The sequence below is a fragment of the Dermacentor variabilis genome, chromosome 1, assembly GCF_050947875.1.
Source record: "Dermacentor variabilis isolate Ectoservices chromosome 1, ASM5094787v1, whole genome shotgun sequence".
In the NCBI taxonomy this organism is placed as follows: domain Eukaryota; kingdom Metazoa; phylum Arthropoda; class Arachnida; order Ixodida; family Ixodidae; genus Dermacentor; species Dermacentor variabilis.
Genome location: NC_134568.1, coordinates 253,381,992 through 253,399,515, shown reverse-complemented (window position 1 = coordinate 253,399,515; position 17,524 = coordinate 253,381,992). Strand labels below are relative to the sequence as shown.

Below are 17,524 nucleotides of genomic sequence, written 5' to 3'. Positions count from 1 at the left end.
CACAGCATGACGCCACAAAGTCAAAATGATAGGTGAAGGCAAAATTTTTGGCACACAACAATTTTCATGCACAAAACAGACCCTCAGACAGAGATACACATGTGGCCCTTGCAACGACTGTTAAACAGCTGATACCCATAATATGCCTAACCTTGCTTTGATGCAGCCTCAAAACTCTGCCTCTGCATACATGTAGGTAATGGGTTGTAGCAAAGAAAAAGAAGTGATTCTGAAGCACATTTTCAGAACATACCAAGTGTTTCGGCATGCTTCTTGTAAAGTCGTGCGAGCACAGAGTTGGTAACAACTGGCTTGAAGCTAAAGGACCGTGTCACTTCCATGGTACAACCTGTGGCTTCAGCACCAGCAGAGATACAAGACATGACCTTCTTGCGCAATTCAGCCATCATGCTCACAGTGGGAGCACGGTATAAGATGTCCATGGCAGAACGTTCTGGGATAATGTTAACTGCTGCACCTCCATCAGTAAATATAGCTGCATACAAAAGTAAAAATCCATATAAATAATTTTGAAATTACCGCACTATTCTAGTGAAGTTGAAATGGATAAATTTTAGAAAATAGCGATCATCACTCTCAGTCTAATTAAAGTGACAGTTCCGCAGATATTATACTTCACTTATTCCCTTCCAAAAAAACTGAATCCAGACTCTTCACATTATGTTTTGTGCGGTTTATGCTCATTTAATTAAGCACACGTTCCTGAAAAAACACTATTTGCAAGAAGTCCATTAGTGCTTTCTACACTCTTGGCGGCATGATAACACAAGCCAATCACAAATGAGGTGCTGGTGATATTGTTGACAGTTGACGACTATCCTGGCTCAGGGCTTAGCTTCATTAGGTAAGTGTAACTAGATAATGTTACCCTACATGTACGTGGGTGAGAAGGCGCATGCATAAAAGGTACTCAACACAAGGCTCTTGAACTCTCACTTCTGAGTGCACATAAAAGGCTGGCAGTGGAGGTAGAGTGTCATTTTGCAAACCAAGGAATACACCGGCTCAAGAACCAATTGATTCTAGCACGTACAGATGTATCCCATGTCCATCCCTTCATGCTGGGGCCATCACATGGTTTCAAAATCACCTCCTGGGATGGAGTTCGGGGGCCACTTAAGGTCTGGATTGTAAATCGCAAGAAGCCATACTAAAAGGAGCCCAGGCGGTGTTTCATTAGAAGCATTTGATTCATCTTAAAACTTTTTGTGCGCAAACAAACAGGGACGAAGAATAGGGGCAACACAAGCACGAGCGCATTTGATCAGTGTGCTACTTGAGGACTGGTGTAGAGACTTGTTCATTCTTGCATTTGTTTTGAAGCCTCCCGGGTACAAATGATGTAGGTAGGCTTTCTATAAACATGGAATGTAAGAGGGTTTTACTGAATTTTGGGATATGACAGTAGTAACAACCAACTACACACATGTTACTGACTTGTGGCTCATAGCAGTTCATGCCTGTGTTGATAAAGTTGACAGCCGTTTCTACACCCGAATTTTAGAAATACATTAATTAACCCATCAGAATAGGGCATACAACATAGTCTACAGCATACATGCAAAATTGATATTCACGTTAGCATCTCTTTAAAGGGACACTAAAGGTTACCAGAAACTCAAGTTAAAGTGGTAGAGCAATGTTCTAGAACGTCTAAGGCGTCAATATAATCGCGAACAGAGCTTTAGTAACCGAGAAATTGAGGTAAATGCATGACACGATTTGAGACCCCCCAGCGACATTCCGGTACTAGCCCGATGACGAAAGGACTCCTCATAATTTGTGATACTAATACTCTACTACTCGTATTAAAAATATCATTTCATTCGATTATAAGACGGAAAAAAATGCTACTTGTCTACGTCTATTCGATTCTAAAAAAAATAACATTTTGACGTTACCCTTCAGTAATATGGGTGTTCGAAAGGTTTCATTTTCGCTCGACTCTGCGCGCTCGACTCTGCGCCGCGCACGCTTTGGAGTTTCAGTAGTTTCGTTATCGCGTCGTGCTGTGCGGGTTCTGCTGGCTTGCGAAACTTTCATTTGGAACAAGCAGCGAGAATGCCACGTCCATGTGATGTCGTGGGAAGCCCTCGTTGCTTTCCCGCTCCGGAGAGCCGGTGTCGAGGCCGCCGTCGTAGTACGCAACGACGCCGGCAGTGTGAGCCCTCAGCAGCAGGTCGCGCTCGTCGGTGCTCAAATCGCTGAAGTTGAGCCCACCATCGCGAGCCAATCTGTCGGTGTCAGGGTCCATTGCGACGAGCGTCGAAGTTAGCGTCATAGAATGAAGTACCAGCTTATGGGCGTCTTGCGCTGGAGTTTGAGGTATAGTAGCGGCGCCTGGTGGCGGTGCGGGAAACGACATCTGGGTCGTGCCAGCTTGGGTCGTATTGAGCCCTGGCTTTGGCGAAGCACGTTTCTAGGCCGAGTTTTGCGTTGATTCGCACATTTTTATGCCCTGTTGCGAGTGCGAAAAGGCTCGTCGCTTCTCATAGACCACGCCGACCACGCTGCGAGCTCGCCGCAGCCTATAGTTTAACGAAAACGGACTCTCCGTGTGCCGTGGGACGTAATTCGTTTCTCCTTCCGCTAGCCACCATACTCCCGCTTTCGCTCTGCTGTCGGCTCTGTCTTGGCTCTGTTTCTGGCCGCGCGTTCGCGTTTTGCGCAGAAAAGCCGTAGCGCCGTCTGCGGACGCCGTTCTACTCACCGATGGCGCAACGTCACTACGAGACCATGATGTCAGTACTCCTCGATCGGAGGGCGGGCGATTTGAACTGCGCTAGAGGTACGCGGACGCTTCAGAACGCATTTTCTCTTAAAATATGTCTCTCCTTGGCACGAAACAAGCGTTTCGAGGTTTCTGTGATGGTATTTCAACAGTCCACGTTGACTTAATAGTAACCTTTAGTGTCCCTTTAAGCGTCCATTGGAAAATGAAGGCCCCTACCAAGTATTCCCAATTGCCCGTTTCCTACATCCCCCTTCACTCATTTTGTTCAGAGGGAACAGAAAGCTCGGCTAAAGTTCTATCAAGAAAACCTATCCATGTCTAGAGTTCCATCTAGAAGGAACGACTACTAGAGTTGCCCAAACAGCTTCACATATGCAATAGAAATGTGCAAGTTGAGCTTTACTAGCCAATGCATTACCACAATGTTGTACTCTATAATCATACTACACAACATCATAGCTGCAAGATGCTGTGCAATCTAATATGCAAACTTGAAAGCATTTTGACACCATTCTTTAAACCAATATATGTTTCACAGTTAACAAAAAATGTTGATTGCATTCAAGATTTTCAGAGAAAGACAATACACAGCCTTACTCTATAGCATGATTATGTACTTTTGTGATATCTCCTTAGACAGTGTTGGCTTAATTGATTGATTGTTGATTAATTGATAGATTTATCAATTCAGTGATTTGGAAATGCATTTACATGAAAGCACCATTCCCATGTCTTTCTGAGTGTTCCTCAACATACAATCTGCTTTATTCTCCCACTTCGCCTTACACCTAATCCCACCAGACAAGAGCTGATAAGGTGTGAAACATACCATCAACCAGTGCACCACAGCTTTACTCCATCTAAGAAGTTCCATGCAACACTGTGGAAGCAGCAGGACTTAGCCAATATCAGGCAGTGCATACAGTGGCTAAGCTCCCTGTTTTCCCCTTTTTTCTCCTCCTTTTAGCCAATTGGAAAGGCCCCACAAAGTGTGTAAATCCGCACTGCATTGTCTGCTAGGCATCTGCTTGACATCCTCTTGATCCATACTCCCCGAATCAGTAAGTCTGTTGATGCAACAAATGTACTGGTGCTGTATAACATAAGACGTGTTCACATTAATGCGGTAGTGGGGTGTGGCATTATCTATACCCTTTCTCAGTACTTCTGTGTAGCCTCCTTAGCCAACAGCAAGGGCAAATGCTCTTCTCTTCATCTGCACTCATCTGCTTGGTGTCTAGTAGGTGCTTACTTGCCACCCTGCCATATCTGTTATATTCCAAGACCCATTGGTACAGCGAATACTTGCTAGCGTTTGGTAGGAATGTGGTTAACTTGATAATTGCAGTCATACTAGCACTCTTCCCACATTTCTTTTTTTTTGGCCGTACCAAACAAAATAGGGCCTAGTGAGAAGTCCCGTTAACAAGAACACTGCCATCAATCAACAATTAAACTGTTCTACTGTCTGATACTGTTGTACTGCCTTAACTCCTTCGTTACACTAGGAATGTGCTCATTTTCAATGATTTTACGTTTTAACATTATAATTCAAGACATAGTAGTCGGAAAGCATAATGCAATACATACATACATGTATGTGTGTGTGTGTGTGTGTGTGTGTGTATATATATATATATATATATATATATATATATATATATATTGCGATTATTGGAGTTTTGGATGGATGTATAGCACTAATAATTTCTCAATGTTGTAGAATTCATATATGAAACTTCAAAGAAAATAATAATTCGCTATTTTTTAGTGTACTTATTGAGTAAAAAAAAACTTAAATCTACAAAGTATGCACACCTTTTCTGTATTTATTAGTTCAAACAGGTGACTTTAACCCATGAACAAGCCCCCCCACCTTATAATGTCTTTGAGCCCGTAAGATAAAACAAATGAAATGAAAAGACAAATGCATACCTCCTACACGACAGTTGGGCTTGATATGCTGTCTAAGATACGACAGACCATTGTAACACATGACTGCTGCATCCACAGCATTAATCCCATCCCAAGGGGCACCTGATGAGTGCGCAGCTTTTCCATGGTATGTTACACTGATCTGCAAAGAAAAAAAAGTCTTGTTAACTTTTTCTTAAAAGTGCCTGATGGTAAATGAACCCTTTCCATGGTATGCTACCACGGGTCTGTGAAGAAAACATAATAGTAAGAATCGCAGGTAAACCATCACAGTAGGATAAGAATTTTGTTGCTTTACTTGTGAATGTACTAGTAGTCTACCACGATTTGCATTATGTTAGTTCATGACAATGTAAACAGCAACAGTTTTGACAGCAAAGTCCACAGCTGACAGCTTTTGTTGTTTTAGCAATTTTGTTGCTCTACTTAGCGACCTTTTGGATTTTTAATTTAGTGATCGGTAATTTTTTTTTAGCATCATGACAGAACAATTGGCGATATTTTCATGACTTCGAAGTCAAGAAAGTTTTAGAAAATGATTTTCAGAACTCGCTTTATTATTCAAAAGCTAAAAAAAGGTGGCCAAAATTGCCCGTAAGGCACATGGGCTCTGTGATCATGATGAAGCAATGCTGGTCTGCAGACACAGAGGCTATACGCTGTGGTAATTGTACCGCAGCAAATAGGCTTCGCATTTTGCTCACATAATAGTTTTTTTTTTTATTCATAAAATCTACTAGAATGGGTCTTAATGCTGCAGGTGCTGTAGTTTCACTAACTCTGTTCAATTAGTGTGCATTTGCAAGTGTAGTAGTAAATAAAGTACCACATCTTATTGCAATAAACTTTATAGTGAAGTTTAGAATGCAGCAGGTGAATACTAATGGGACAGATCAACTGTATAAATGCGTACGTGTAAGAGTGGCTGGACTGGCATGCTCAAACAAATCTGAATGCACCACCTCCATTTTTAATGGCTAATGGACAAATCTGTAATTGTCAAAGTTTTTGGGTGGATCAAGGGCTGGTAATGGAGTATTTGATCTGTATAACGACCATGTAATTATCGCTCCTGTGTAAACAATGACTAAAATCCTGTTGCATAATTTAGCTCTCCTAAAGTGTCAAAAACAAGAAAATCTGCAGGCATAATGTGGCCCAAGTGTATCATTGTGCTAGGAAAATCAGCTGACATGCTGGATTAGTAATTTTAAATTCTGAAGGTACGCAGGATTTCAAAACTTTCATGTTGCATTGTTTCTTTAAACATATTAGTACAATAAACGTAATCTACAACCTGCTGGTAAATTCACTGTTTATTCCTCACCTGCAAGGGTACTAGGTGAAACGAAACGTTTCAGTATAGACGAAGGCTGGTCGGCCTCCGGCAAGCGCATCAAGCAGATCATGGGCGGCAAGCAAAACGGTGAGTCCGCCGCCATTACTCGCCAGTCTAGACCCAAGACTAGGGCCAGCTTTGCTAAGAGAGTTGCAGCCTCGGTAAAGAAAGCGGCGAGGATGCCGACAGACATGCTGAAAGAAGACACCAAGATAGTCATGAGGCCATGTGGAGGTCTCAACGTAGCGAGAACTGAGGTTTCAATAATTATGTCGGCTGTCATGACGGCGGCTCGAGTAACGAAGGAAGAAGGCAAAGCAGACACCATCTGCACGAACGCGCAGCAAAACATCATCGTGGTCAGCACCCCGGACGAGAGGCGTGCCATGCTATACTCTAAGGTCAAAGCCCTTAACATAGGAGGCAGGACATACGAAGTCAGCGCGTACCGAACGGCGCCGGACGGCACGGTCAAGGGAGTCATCCGAGGCATAGCCGTAGACGACTCCCCGGAGGAGATAGCCGAAAACATCGCGAACCCGTGCAACCCCCTAGCGGTGGAGGCGCACAGAATCGGCAATACAACCACAGTGATAGTACTCTTTGCAGGACAGAAAGTACCGAACTACATCAAGTATGGCTCGATATTAGTCAGGTGCGGGCTTTACCGCAAGCACTTAGACGTGTGCAGGCAATGCGGCAAGGTCGGCCATAGAAGAGACGTATGCCCGAATCCCAACACCAGAGTATGCTTCGGCTGCGGAATCGTGAGCCCCAGCGAGGATCACAAACACGAATGCAAGCCCAAGTGCAAGCTCTGCGGGGGACAGCATCCAACGGGCGAGAGGGAATGCAAAAACAAGTACAAGATGCCGTACGTGGTCAAAAAACGGCAATGGGAACGCAAGATGGAAGCCATGCAGCAACAACCGGATCCGGAAAGCTTTCCGCCGCTGCGAGCGCCGTCTGCCGAGAGACCCCGCGGGGAATCGAGGCAGCGCGACAGCAGCCGCAAGGGGGACAGCAGCAAGGGAAGCAGGAGCGCCAGCCGCCACAGACCGTCGCAGTCGAGGGAGAGAGTCGCCTGGGCCGACGCAGTCAAGGCAAACATGGCAGAGAACAGACAACCACCAGCGCAAAACGCCGCTAAGATCCAAGAAGAGAACGGGGTGGTAAAAGCCCTGAGAGACGAGAACGAGATGCTAAAGCGGAGAATCGCCGAACAGGACGCAACCATCAAGGAAATCAACGAGAAGCTAACGACAATAATTACGTTGCAGCAACAGCAGCAGCTGCTGCCAAAGCCCGCACAAGAGAAGAAACAAGAAGAGATAACCGAGGACGAACCAGAGGTCGAGGTGGACCCGAGAGCCACGAAAGAGGTGGGACCGGCTCCCAAGAGGAGAGCCATAGAGGGCGCCAAGGAACGAAAGATAATGGAGAGAATCGAAAAACAGGACGACAGACTCGACCGTCTTGAGGCGACCAGCAAGGTAACCAACGAACGCCTCACTATGCTCGCGCAAACAGTTCAGCAGATGACAACGAACATACAGAGCACGATTCAGAACATGATGGCGCAGATGCAAGCACAGCTGCAGACGCAGATACAGGCACTAATACAAGGTATGGAAGCACAGATCATCGCCAAACTGCAGCAATCATGGACGGGACAGCACGTACAACAGCATCCAATCCACACCGCCAGTGAGAGACCTCTTGGTCTGGCACTGGAACTGCAACGGCTTTACCGGCAAGAGAGCGGTGCTGCAGCAACACTTGCAGCAACTAACGAGGAAACCAGACGTCATAATGATTCAAGAAACACACAGCAAAGAGACACCGAGACTACCTGGCTACCAGTCGCACGACAGCCCGCCGAGCAAAAGGGACACGTCCAAGGGCAAGGGCAGAGGGGTCTACACCTTCGTTAGGAAAGGGATCACCTTCATGGAACACGAAATGATCGGCAGAAGCGCCATCGAACACTGCACAGTGGAAGTAATCACGGGCAAGAGGAGGAAGGAGAGCACTTTCCTGGTGAACGTCTACAGCAATCCGTCCCACGGACAACAGAAATTCAAAGCACTCTTCCACAAAGCGAGTTCAGTCACAGGAAGCAATACGCTCGTAGTGTGCGGAGACTTTAACGCTCTGAGCCAAGACTGGGGCTACCACAGAACGACGGTCAAGGGCAGAGAGCTCATGCAAGACGCCACCGACGTGGGACTGAACCTAATCACGGATCCGGCCTTTCCCACCAGGATCGGCACATCAGTTACGAGAGACACCACTCTGGACCTTACCTTCGTCAAAACCGATGGAGGATCGAGAGAAGCAAAATGGAGAAACACGGGCCAAGAGCTGGGAAGCGATCACTACATCGTGGAGGTCGTTGTACCACTCGAAGGCCAAGGCAACAGCGGCATAAGGAAGCATCGCATTACGGACTGGGACGCCTTTCGAAAGGCGCTACCCGCGGTGCAACTGGACATTACGGACATCGAGCAATGGGCGGCCAACGTCGTTGAGACGATGGAAGGAGCCACCAAAGAGCTGGAGACAGACGAACGGATAGACAAGATGGACAGTCGGCTGGCCCACCTGATAGAAGCCAAGCAGTCCATAAAGGCGAGGTGGCAGAAGCGACGAACCAACCGAAGCCTAAGGAACAAGATCACCGAGCTCAACAGGCAGATCGAGGTCCACTGCAGGGTGCTATGCACCCAACAGTGGAACGAGGCCTGCAACGAAGCCGACGGACAGATGCACAAGGGCAAGACGTGGAACATGCTGCGGCACCTCCTCGACGAAACCAAGACCAAGGGCCACCAACACAACATCTTGGCCAGAATCCTACACAAGGCAATCTGTGAACACGGGGAGGACGAAGTCAAGGAGCGCTTGGACGCCAAGTACCTACCGACCACCCCGACGGAAAGACACCCGGATTACCAAGGCAACGAGAACGAGACGCTAGATTGAGACATCCAGACATGGGAAGTCAGAGCTGCCCTGCAGGATCTCAATGGCAGGTCCGCCGCGGGTCCCGATCGAGTGACCAACAGAGCGCTCAAGAACCTCAACGAAGCGGCCATCGAAACGCTCACGAACTTCTACAACAAGTGCTGGCAAGAAGGAAGGCTGCCCAAGCAATGGAAAGCAGCCAAGACGATCCTCATCCCCAAGCCTGGCAAGCCGCCCAACATAGAGAACCTCAGGCCGATCTCGCTCACTTCGTGCGTGGGAAAGGTCCTCGAGCACGTTCTCATGAACAGGTGGCAGCGTTACCTGGAAGAATCGGAGCTTTACCCAAATTGCATCATAGGGTTTCGGAAGAAGCTCGGGACGCAAGACGCCATGAGCTTACTGAAGAACGAGATCATCGACGATACGACGGGCACCAAAGACAACAGAGCCATACTCGGGCTGGACTTGCAGAGCGCCTTCGATAACGTGAGGCACTCGGCTATCCTGGCCCAAGTATCCAGACTAAACATGCGCAGAAGGACATACCAGTACATCAAAGACTTTCTGACGGAACAGACCACCGAAATCTGCGCGGGAGACCTGCAGCTCGAAGAGAAGAAGCTGGGCAGCATCGGAACTTCGCAGGGCTCGGTGATCTCCCCGCTTCTCTTCAATCTCGTGATGATTGGGGTGGCCAACCGGCTAGAAAAAGTAGCGGGAGTCTGGCACACCATCTACGCCGCCGACGTTACGCTATGGGTAATGGGAGGAAGTGACGGGCATATCGAGACAACGCTGCAAGAAGCGGTCAACGCCATCGAGGAGCAGCTGGGCGGGTCTAGACTCGTTTGCTCTCCGGCCAAGTCAGAACTGCTGGTGATTCCACCGACAGGAGCGGGCAGGAAAAGAAAGAATATGGAAGTCAAGTACGAGCGGCCCAAGATCACGGTCAAGACAGCGGGAGGACAAGTAATACCGGAGGTCGAGAAGATTCGAGTGCTCGGGCTGCTCATCCAGCGAAACCGAGTCAACGGTGAAATTGTCAACAAGCTCGCGGGCAAAGCGGCCGCGGCAATGAGACTCATAAAGAGGGTGTCAACAGAAGAGCGGGGATGAAGGAGGAGAGCCTGACTAGGCTCGTTCAATCCTTCGCAGTTAGCCACATAACGTACGTGGCCGCCTTCCACAACTGGAGGCCGAGCGAACGTAACAAGATAGACGCCACCATACGCAAGGTGTATAAGGCGGCACTCTGCCTCCTCGGGAGCACGAGCACCGAAAAATTCATGGCGCTGGGAGTCCACAACACGCTGGACGAGATAGCCGAAGCACAGAGAACGGCGCAACTCGAGCGTCTCTCTGAAACGAGAACCGGAAGAAAGATACTGCAGGACCTTGGCCTCGAGCCGAGGGAAGGCGAGCAGCAGAAAGACGTACCTATACTGGATAGCATCAACAGAAAGCTCAGGGTCTGCCCGATCCCGAGGAACGTGAACCCCGAGCACAACAAGGAGCGCAGGTTGGCGAGGGCCAGGGCTCTCGTGGACCTCCACGCCAGAGAAGAAGGCGCCATCTACGTGGACGCAGCGGAGTATCGAAGGAGCAGCGACGCATACGCGGTGGTGGCTGTCGGGGCATCGACGGGTGCAACAAAGACCGCGGCGAGCATCCGGACTCGAGAGGCGCACCGGGCGGAGGAGGTGGCCATCGCCTTGGCCGTCTCCGACCCCGGATGCACTACAGTGTTGTGTGACTCTAGAACGGCAGTGAAGAACTACGCCAAGGGTAGGGTATGTAGTGAGGCTGCGCGCATACTGCGCAAGGCCGAAGACATCGGACGCAAAAGCGCTGTGGTAATCAAGTGGTTTCCGGCCCACATGGGCAGTGACGTGTCGGAATGCGGGAACGTGAACCACAACGAGACGGCCAACTCGGCCGCACGAGGACTAACCAACCGCGCAGCTGGAAGCACGGCCGACTCGGAGTGTTGGTCGCGGTGCAGTGCCAAGGACAAGATGACCACCTTCAACGAAATAGTGAAGTGGTACAGACTTAACAGACAGACTATGCCGCCACCTCACCCGGGGCTTACCCGGAAGGAGGCAGTGTTATACAGGCAATTACAGACGGGGTCCCTGCTCACCCCGGCGCTAGCTAAGCACGTGTGTCCGAGCGTGTACGCGAGTGACGTGTGTAGACTGAGCGCTAAGGAGAGAGCCACCGCGGCTCACATCTTTTGGGACTGTAGTATAAATCCAGGAGAAGCCAGCGAGAAGACGACGATCCCACCGCAGCTAGAGGCTGCAACGAGGAGCTATGACCAAGATACACAACTCAAGGCCGTCCAGCAGGTCTCGGCAGCTCTAGAGAGGCAGCGACCTCGCGAAACCGAGAAAGGGGGCAGCACCCCCAGGAAGGGGGCTGCGGCCCTCTCGGATCCGCGGAAGTAGCGAGGAACCAAGACCTCGAGGAGCACAATGCACGAGACTGACGTAGTGGCCGCGTCGCGGTAAAAGCTTGTCCTCCCTGCGTGGAGGGAGCCTAACCGACTCTGCAGGCATTTTCACTAAAGTTGTTCTCTCTCTCTCTCTCTCTGCATTACACCATGTTACAATATATTTCAGTGTTTTGAAAACACCTATATTCACTTGACAGTTCTAGCAAAAATTTTACTGACCTTGGAGCAAAATTAAGCGAATTATTTTTCTCAGTTTAGCGACACAAACGAAAAAAAGTTGGAAGCATCGAAATGCGGTCGCCGTGACCGAGATTCGATCCCGCGACCTCGTGCTCAGCAGTCCAACACCATAGCCACTGGGCAACCACGGCGGGTAGGATGCAGTGAGAGCAGGAGTATTACGATAGGAGCTTTTCTGAAAGACTAAAACACGCTGAGATGGAGACCAAACTAGAAGGGCACCTGGTTCGTAGTACACATCGTGATAGAGTTGGTCACAACGAAACTTCTGGCTGGTGTGTATGTGAAGCAGAGAGACAAAGATGGGCAATCTGGCGTACTTGGACCACTGTGGCTATGGCATCACGAGCTTACTCTGTTGGTGAGTCAAGTGTGGCGGAAAGCGAAGTTTGTGTCATGGTGCGAGGAATTATAAGCAAACGTGAGAAATTATAGAGTAGTGTCCCAGTCATGATGATTGGAGGAACATACATGGTCAGCATGTCAGTTATTGTCCGGTTCAGACGTTCGGTCAGCCTGTTAGAGGGTGGTAGGCTGTAGCAAGCTTGTATTTAGTTGCACATGATCAAAGTAAGTTGTCAATGACTTTGGCAAGGAAGTATCATCTGCAATCAGTGAGAAGTTGACGAAGTGCGCCGTGGGGTAAGATGTCTTGAAGCAATTAGTCTATGTCTGTAGCGCAGCTGAGGGCTCTTGTAATGGCATAGCAGGTTATACAGCCCATAGTGACAGCAATCCACTTATTTCTGACATTCAATATTGGAAATGGTCTGAGGAGATCAACGGCAATGCAAAAAAAAAAGGGCGGTAGGCACGCCCAGTGGCTGCAGCAGACCAGCTAGAGGCATAGCTGGTTTTTTCTAGCGTTGATACAAATCACACGCCGTGGACACAGCGGTTGAGACTGGGCCAGAAAAAACGTCGCTAAATGCGGTCATACATCCGTGAGACGCCAAGATGCCCAGCGGTGGGAACATCATACAGTTGCTGGAGTAGTCTTTTGAAGATGAAACGGAATGACAGCAGCTCGGGCCCACTGGGGTGCATGTTGCAGCAATACAGGGCATCATTCTGGAGCACAAGCATGCGAAGGGATGGGTCGGACGGATCAGAAAGCAGGCGCTGGATCAGCTGCCATAATGATTCATCGTGCCATTATTCAGTGCCAATGTCTTTAAAAGCAGAGAGCGAGAGAACACCGATTGGTGCAGCATTCACCAAAACATCTGGTGCATCGACAGGATAACAAGAGAGCCAGTCAGTGTCCTGATGTAAACAGCATGACTTGTAAACCACAGTGTATCTGTATTTATGGAGGCATAGGGCCCAGAGACAGAGGTGACCAGTGGGATCCTTGAGTGAAGTCAGTCAACAAATGGCATGGTGATCGGTGGTAGCTATAAATGGTCGACCATATAAGTCGAGTCGGAACTTGGTCACCGCTCAAATGAGTGCAAGACACTCATGTTCGGTAATCGAGTAATTGCGTTTGGGCAGAGAGAGGAAGCAGCTGGTGCAGGCGATAACACGGTCATTGGAGGAAGAAGCTAACACGGTCATTGGAACAAGCTAACACGGTACTTGGAGGAAGAAGGCTCACAAGAAACATCAAGGTCTTCGCACATCCACGAACACTAGAGCTTCAAGAGAGACCATGTATACAAGGGCTGTTAATCGTGTGCTAAAAATTACCTGGCCAAATTATTTTCGAAGTGTCTGTTTCAGCTAAAAACTGTAAGACTAATTTCAGGTTAAAAAGCGGTTCATTGCTAAGAAAAAATGCTGGGTGAAGAGATATATTTTCGCTATATCCAGAAGGGAAATACTTTTCCCTTTCTGCTTATGTTGCAGGGCATTGAATAAGAACATGGAGGACTGTGAGAATACTGCCGCACTTACTACAAGTCATAAGATCCCCCCCCCCCCCCAGTTAAGAATGAGTACCGTGTGTCCTATTCTTAATCGGAAAATAAGTACATCCTCGTACCATGCTGTTTTCTGCCTGATACTTTGGTTTTTATCATGTGTAGCTTATTCAATGCTTGGGTATCCCACTCTCCTCGCCAATGATTTCTTAGTTTACAGCATAGAAAAGACTTAAAATTAAATTATGGAGTTTAACGTGCCAAAACCACTTTCTGATTATGAGGCACGCCGTAGTGGAGAACTCCGGAAATTTTGACCACCTGGGGTTCTTTAACGTGCACCTAAATCTAAGTACACGGGTGTTTTCGCATTTCGCCCCCATCGAAATGCGGCCGCCGTGGCCGGGATTCGATCCCGCGACCTCGTGCTCAGCAGCCCGACACCATAGCCACTGAGCAACCACGGCGGGTAGCAAAAGAATTTAGATGTGTGGAAGGGATGGGGATATTTGCATCTGTGTTGCTAAAACTCACTGACAAAGCGTTTTCCTCAGCAGCTACGTTGCCTTTTATACCTTTGTGGCCAAATACACAGCACAAGGCAATCACTTGGTTGCACACATATATGAAGATGAAGATGACATAGAGGTAATGAATGAGGCTGTAACTAGGCTGGCTTCAGAGGCAGCAAATGAAGTGGGAGGCAAGGCACCAAGGCAACCAGTAGGCAAGCTCTCCCAAGTAACAAAGGACCTAATAAAGAAACGACAAAGAATGAAAGTGTCCATTCGGTTAACCCCTTTTCTTCTTCCTTATTAGATATGAGGGTCTCGAATCTGGCAACATTGATGCCTTCGGGTAGCATGTGTGGATTTATTGACGGATTGCCTTCACCCAAAAAGATCATGTTCCTGTGACGCCTGCTGCTGAAAGGATGTTCCACATCCGCCGCCAAGGTCTGCGAGTGATGGCGCTGGCTAACACTCCCAGGGTTCAACTAGGAAACAAATACCCAAGAAAGAGGATGGGGAAATGGTGCTGCGGCAGCTCAATTGGTAGAGCATCGCACGTGAAATGCAAAGGTTGTGGGATCATTCCCCACCTGCAGCAAGTTGTTTTTTCATCCATTTTCACTTCCATTAATTTATCGTTTCTTTATTTCATGTATTAGGCACAAGTAATTTGCCCTATGTTGTCCTTGGTGTCAGTGTTTGTTGGCTTTTTATGATATGACTAATAAAAATCGGGCCGTTCGGTTGACCCCCTTTCTTCTCATTTATGCTGTTTCACTTGGCACATAAGTAAATTAACTATGTCACTTTAAGTCTTCACCTTGATAACTGTGTGCTTGAATTGCTTGACCCCATTAAATATTTAGGTCTTATCTTAGACTAATTATTTCCGTCATTTTAGTTATGGCTGTCAATCACAGAACTCAACGCATAAAACATATCTTGACCAAGTAGTTCGTCTACAAAATATAGCATTGCACACATGACGTTTTCTAGCAATCGTGAACAGAGTTTCTAACTGCTAAGTCAGCTGCGAACTTTACCGTCTGGTTTTATGTCGGAAATGAGAACTAAATTATTACCTGTTTACCTCTTAGTCACATTGACTTGACTGCAAGTAATATAAACTTCAATTTACTGCCTACTCAATAATATGAAAATCGTTTGACATAATTTAACAGTGCAAAAATATGCAACTCCATTCTTATAGAGGTAAATATGGCTCACAACTTAGCAGTTTCTGTAAAAAAGCTTGCTTTCACTCATCAATACATAGCAGTCCCAAAGTGTTTATACTTATGTGCAGTTATAAGGAACTTACATGGCCAACACCAATAAATAGTGGAACCAGTTCATTGCTTCTGCTGGGATGAACCATCATGGCCACATCTATGTCCGCGAATGCACCTGCATTAATCAGGTCAATTTTTCCACCACCACTTTCCTCTGCTGGTGTTCCAAGGACAACAATCTGAAGAGTTGGAAATAGAAGGTTAAAGTTTGTTTCAAGCAATTCACATATTCTATAAGGATCGAAGCAGAAGAAACAGCACAAACAACTAAAACACAGCAGGCACCAAGCAACTACATGCTTTAATAGTGAAAAGTATTAGCAGTGACAACTGTTAATTCTGTAAGGATATAGTGCCACTATGCTATTATCTGACGACCATATAACGATATCGTGTGAGTTACATATAGAGTTTTAAATGCAAAAAATCAGCAGTGACGTGGATGCCTTCTAGATATGTACACGATCAGAAGATTACAAAAGGTGAGCAGATATGCAGTGTGAAAGGCGACCCGTCACCAACGGTCGTTACAGGTTCGCTATCGTGATCAATTCACGCGCCAAAAATGCAGCAGGTCATTTCCCCAAGATCTCAGGCAAGCAGCTAGCAAAGCGCACCGCAACAGATAGGCTCGACGTCGTCCAGCACAGAGCAGAGAACTAGTAATGCACATGAAAAGCAAGAGGATAAAAGGGCGACCCAAGGGTGGGCGCGCATTGCAGCGCGAGTGGTACCTTGCCCTTCAGCTTCGGATCGGCCCGCAACGCTTCCTTCACGGCCACTCCAGCGGCAAACCCTGCTTCAGCTATTAAGTTGTGCCCGCAGGCATGTCCAACTACAGGCAGCGCATCGTATTCGCATATGATGCAAATCACGGGACCACCTGTATTGCACACACACATACATACACGGCAAAACAGGGTTATGCTTGGACGTATGTAAGAGCAGCAGTGCTTCGCCTCCAGGGGTAGCGACGCACTACAGAAACAATTTAAAGAATAAAGCCACTAAACAACATATGAAATACAGATAATTATACAGACCTGACCCCACTGAATATTCAGCTCTAAAGGCAGTGTCCAAGTGATATTTTCGCTGGATCTGGAAGCCTTCGTCTTCAAGTGCTTGCGAGAGATAATCGTGGGCTTTCACTTCACGGTAATATAACTCTGGATTTTTCCAAATTGTTTGGCTTACAAAGTTTAGTTTCTCGCGGTACTTATCAATGGTGCTAACTATGACAGCCGACATGTTTGTTTTTTCGAAAATTTATATAGGCACTTTGCACACGGCACAATATGACCACCTCTCATTCAGGTATGCACAGTCGATCCGTGATGTCGACGACCCAAGGCGACACTGGCCTTCACACTTTGGACCCTGTGCCAAGCTGTGCCTGCTGTGCCGCTGTCCGTCGTCTGCGCGGTTTTGTGCGTGGATAGATAAGCGAACAACCTGCAACTGGAAATAGAATTGTTGCAAATGACGTGACCCTTCCACTTCTGGCTGGTTCGCTCAACATGGAATTTTACAACAAAACGAACATGGAAAAAGAGAAAAACGTTTATTAGTTAAGCATCCAGTGACAGTGACCACAGTGTGACAGTAGCCCACGACTCGCTTCGAACGCAGTCAGTCAGCTGATGAACACGCCATAACACCATATAACACGCTAAGAACAGCATAGACCTGTCCCACCAGTCTTTCGATGAAGCGAAAATACCCAGTTCGTTGGCGTCCTAAAACCGACGTCTATTGCGTATTTCCGACTTACTGCTTCCGCCTCATTTAACCAGCAAACGCATAGCCTTTAAAATCCGCATTTTCTACATGGCGTCACCCATAGAGTTTCTCACTACATTACCTAGAGAGAAATCTGGCGCTGCTGCGCTGTGGTATGCATGGGAATGCCGGTATATTGTGGATTCCGATTGGCATCGTTCTCGTAGAGACAGGACACCTTGAAGACGCGCTTGGCAAATACCGTTCCGTCTGTCATAATGATTCATTTTCTACTAGAACAGCACGTGAAAAGCTGTTTTAACTTTATTATTACGCGAAAACATGTTTTGTTTAACTATGAGAACTTGTTAATGCGTGTACTACATGTTACATAAAAAGTATCAGTGGGCCGCTAAAGTTGGAGGACAGATGACAA

The 17,524-nt window shown here is 47.4% G+C and overlaps 2 protein-coding genes across 2 annotated transcripts in view; one reads left to right on the top strand and one right to left on the bottom strand.

Moving 5' to 3' along the window:
- The window catches only part of LOC142561201 (peptidase M20 domain-containing protein 2-like), a 28,990-nt gene extending 12,125 nt beyond the window's left edge, over positions 1-16,865 (bottom strand). Inside the window, exons 1-5 of the mRNA XM_075673430.1 lie at positions 16,410-16,865; positions 16,101-16,249; positions 15,396-15,545; positions 4,691-4,832; positions 254-496 (exon numbers count right to left, since the gene is read on the bottom strand). Of these exons, the coding sequence (XP_075529545.1) occupies positions 254-496; positions 4,691-4,832; positions 15,396-15,545; positions 16,101-16,249; positions 16,410-16,617 (892 nt within the window). The 5' untranslated portion in view covers positions 16,618-16,865. The remainder of the gene's footprint in view (positions 1-253; positions 497-4,690; positions 4,833-15,395; positions 15,546-16,100; positions 16,250-16,409) is intronic.
- Positions 5,671-13,560, top strand: LOC142574716 (uncharacterized). Its single transcript, XM_075683745.1, has 5 exons — positions 5,671-5,717; positions 6,025-7,708; positions 7,815-8,744; positions 9,576-9,758; positions 13,549-13,560. The coding sequence occupies exons 1-5, from the start codon at positions 5,671-5,673 to the stop codon at positions 13,558-13,560; spliced, it is 2,856 nt and encodes a 951-aa protein (XP_075539860.1).
- Positions 16,866-17,524: the final 659 nt, after the last annotated feature.

Coding starts and splice junctions, on each gene's coding strand:
- LOC142574716 (XM_075683745.1), top strand. CDS start 5,671: ATGGACAAATCTGTAATTGTCAAAGTTTTTGGGTGGATCAAGGGCTG. Junction 5,718..6,024: donor TTTGGGTGGATCAAGGGCTG/GTAATGGAGTAT, acceptor CTCACCTGCAAG/GGTACTAGGTGAAACGAAAC. Junction 7,709..7,814: donor AATCATGGACGGGACAGCAC/GTACAACAGCAT, acceptor CAACACTTGCAG/CAACTAACGAGGAAACCAGA.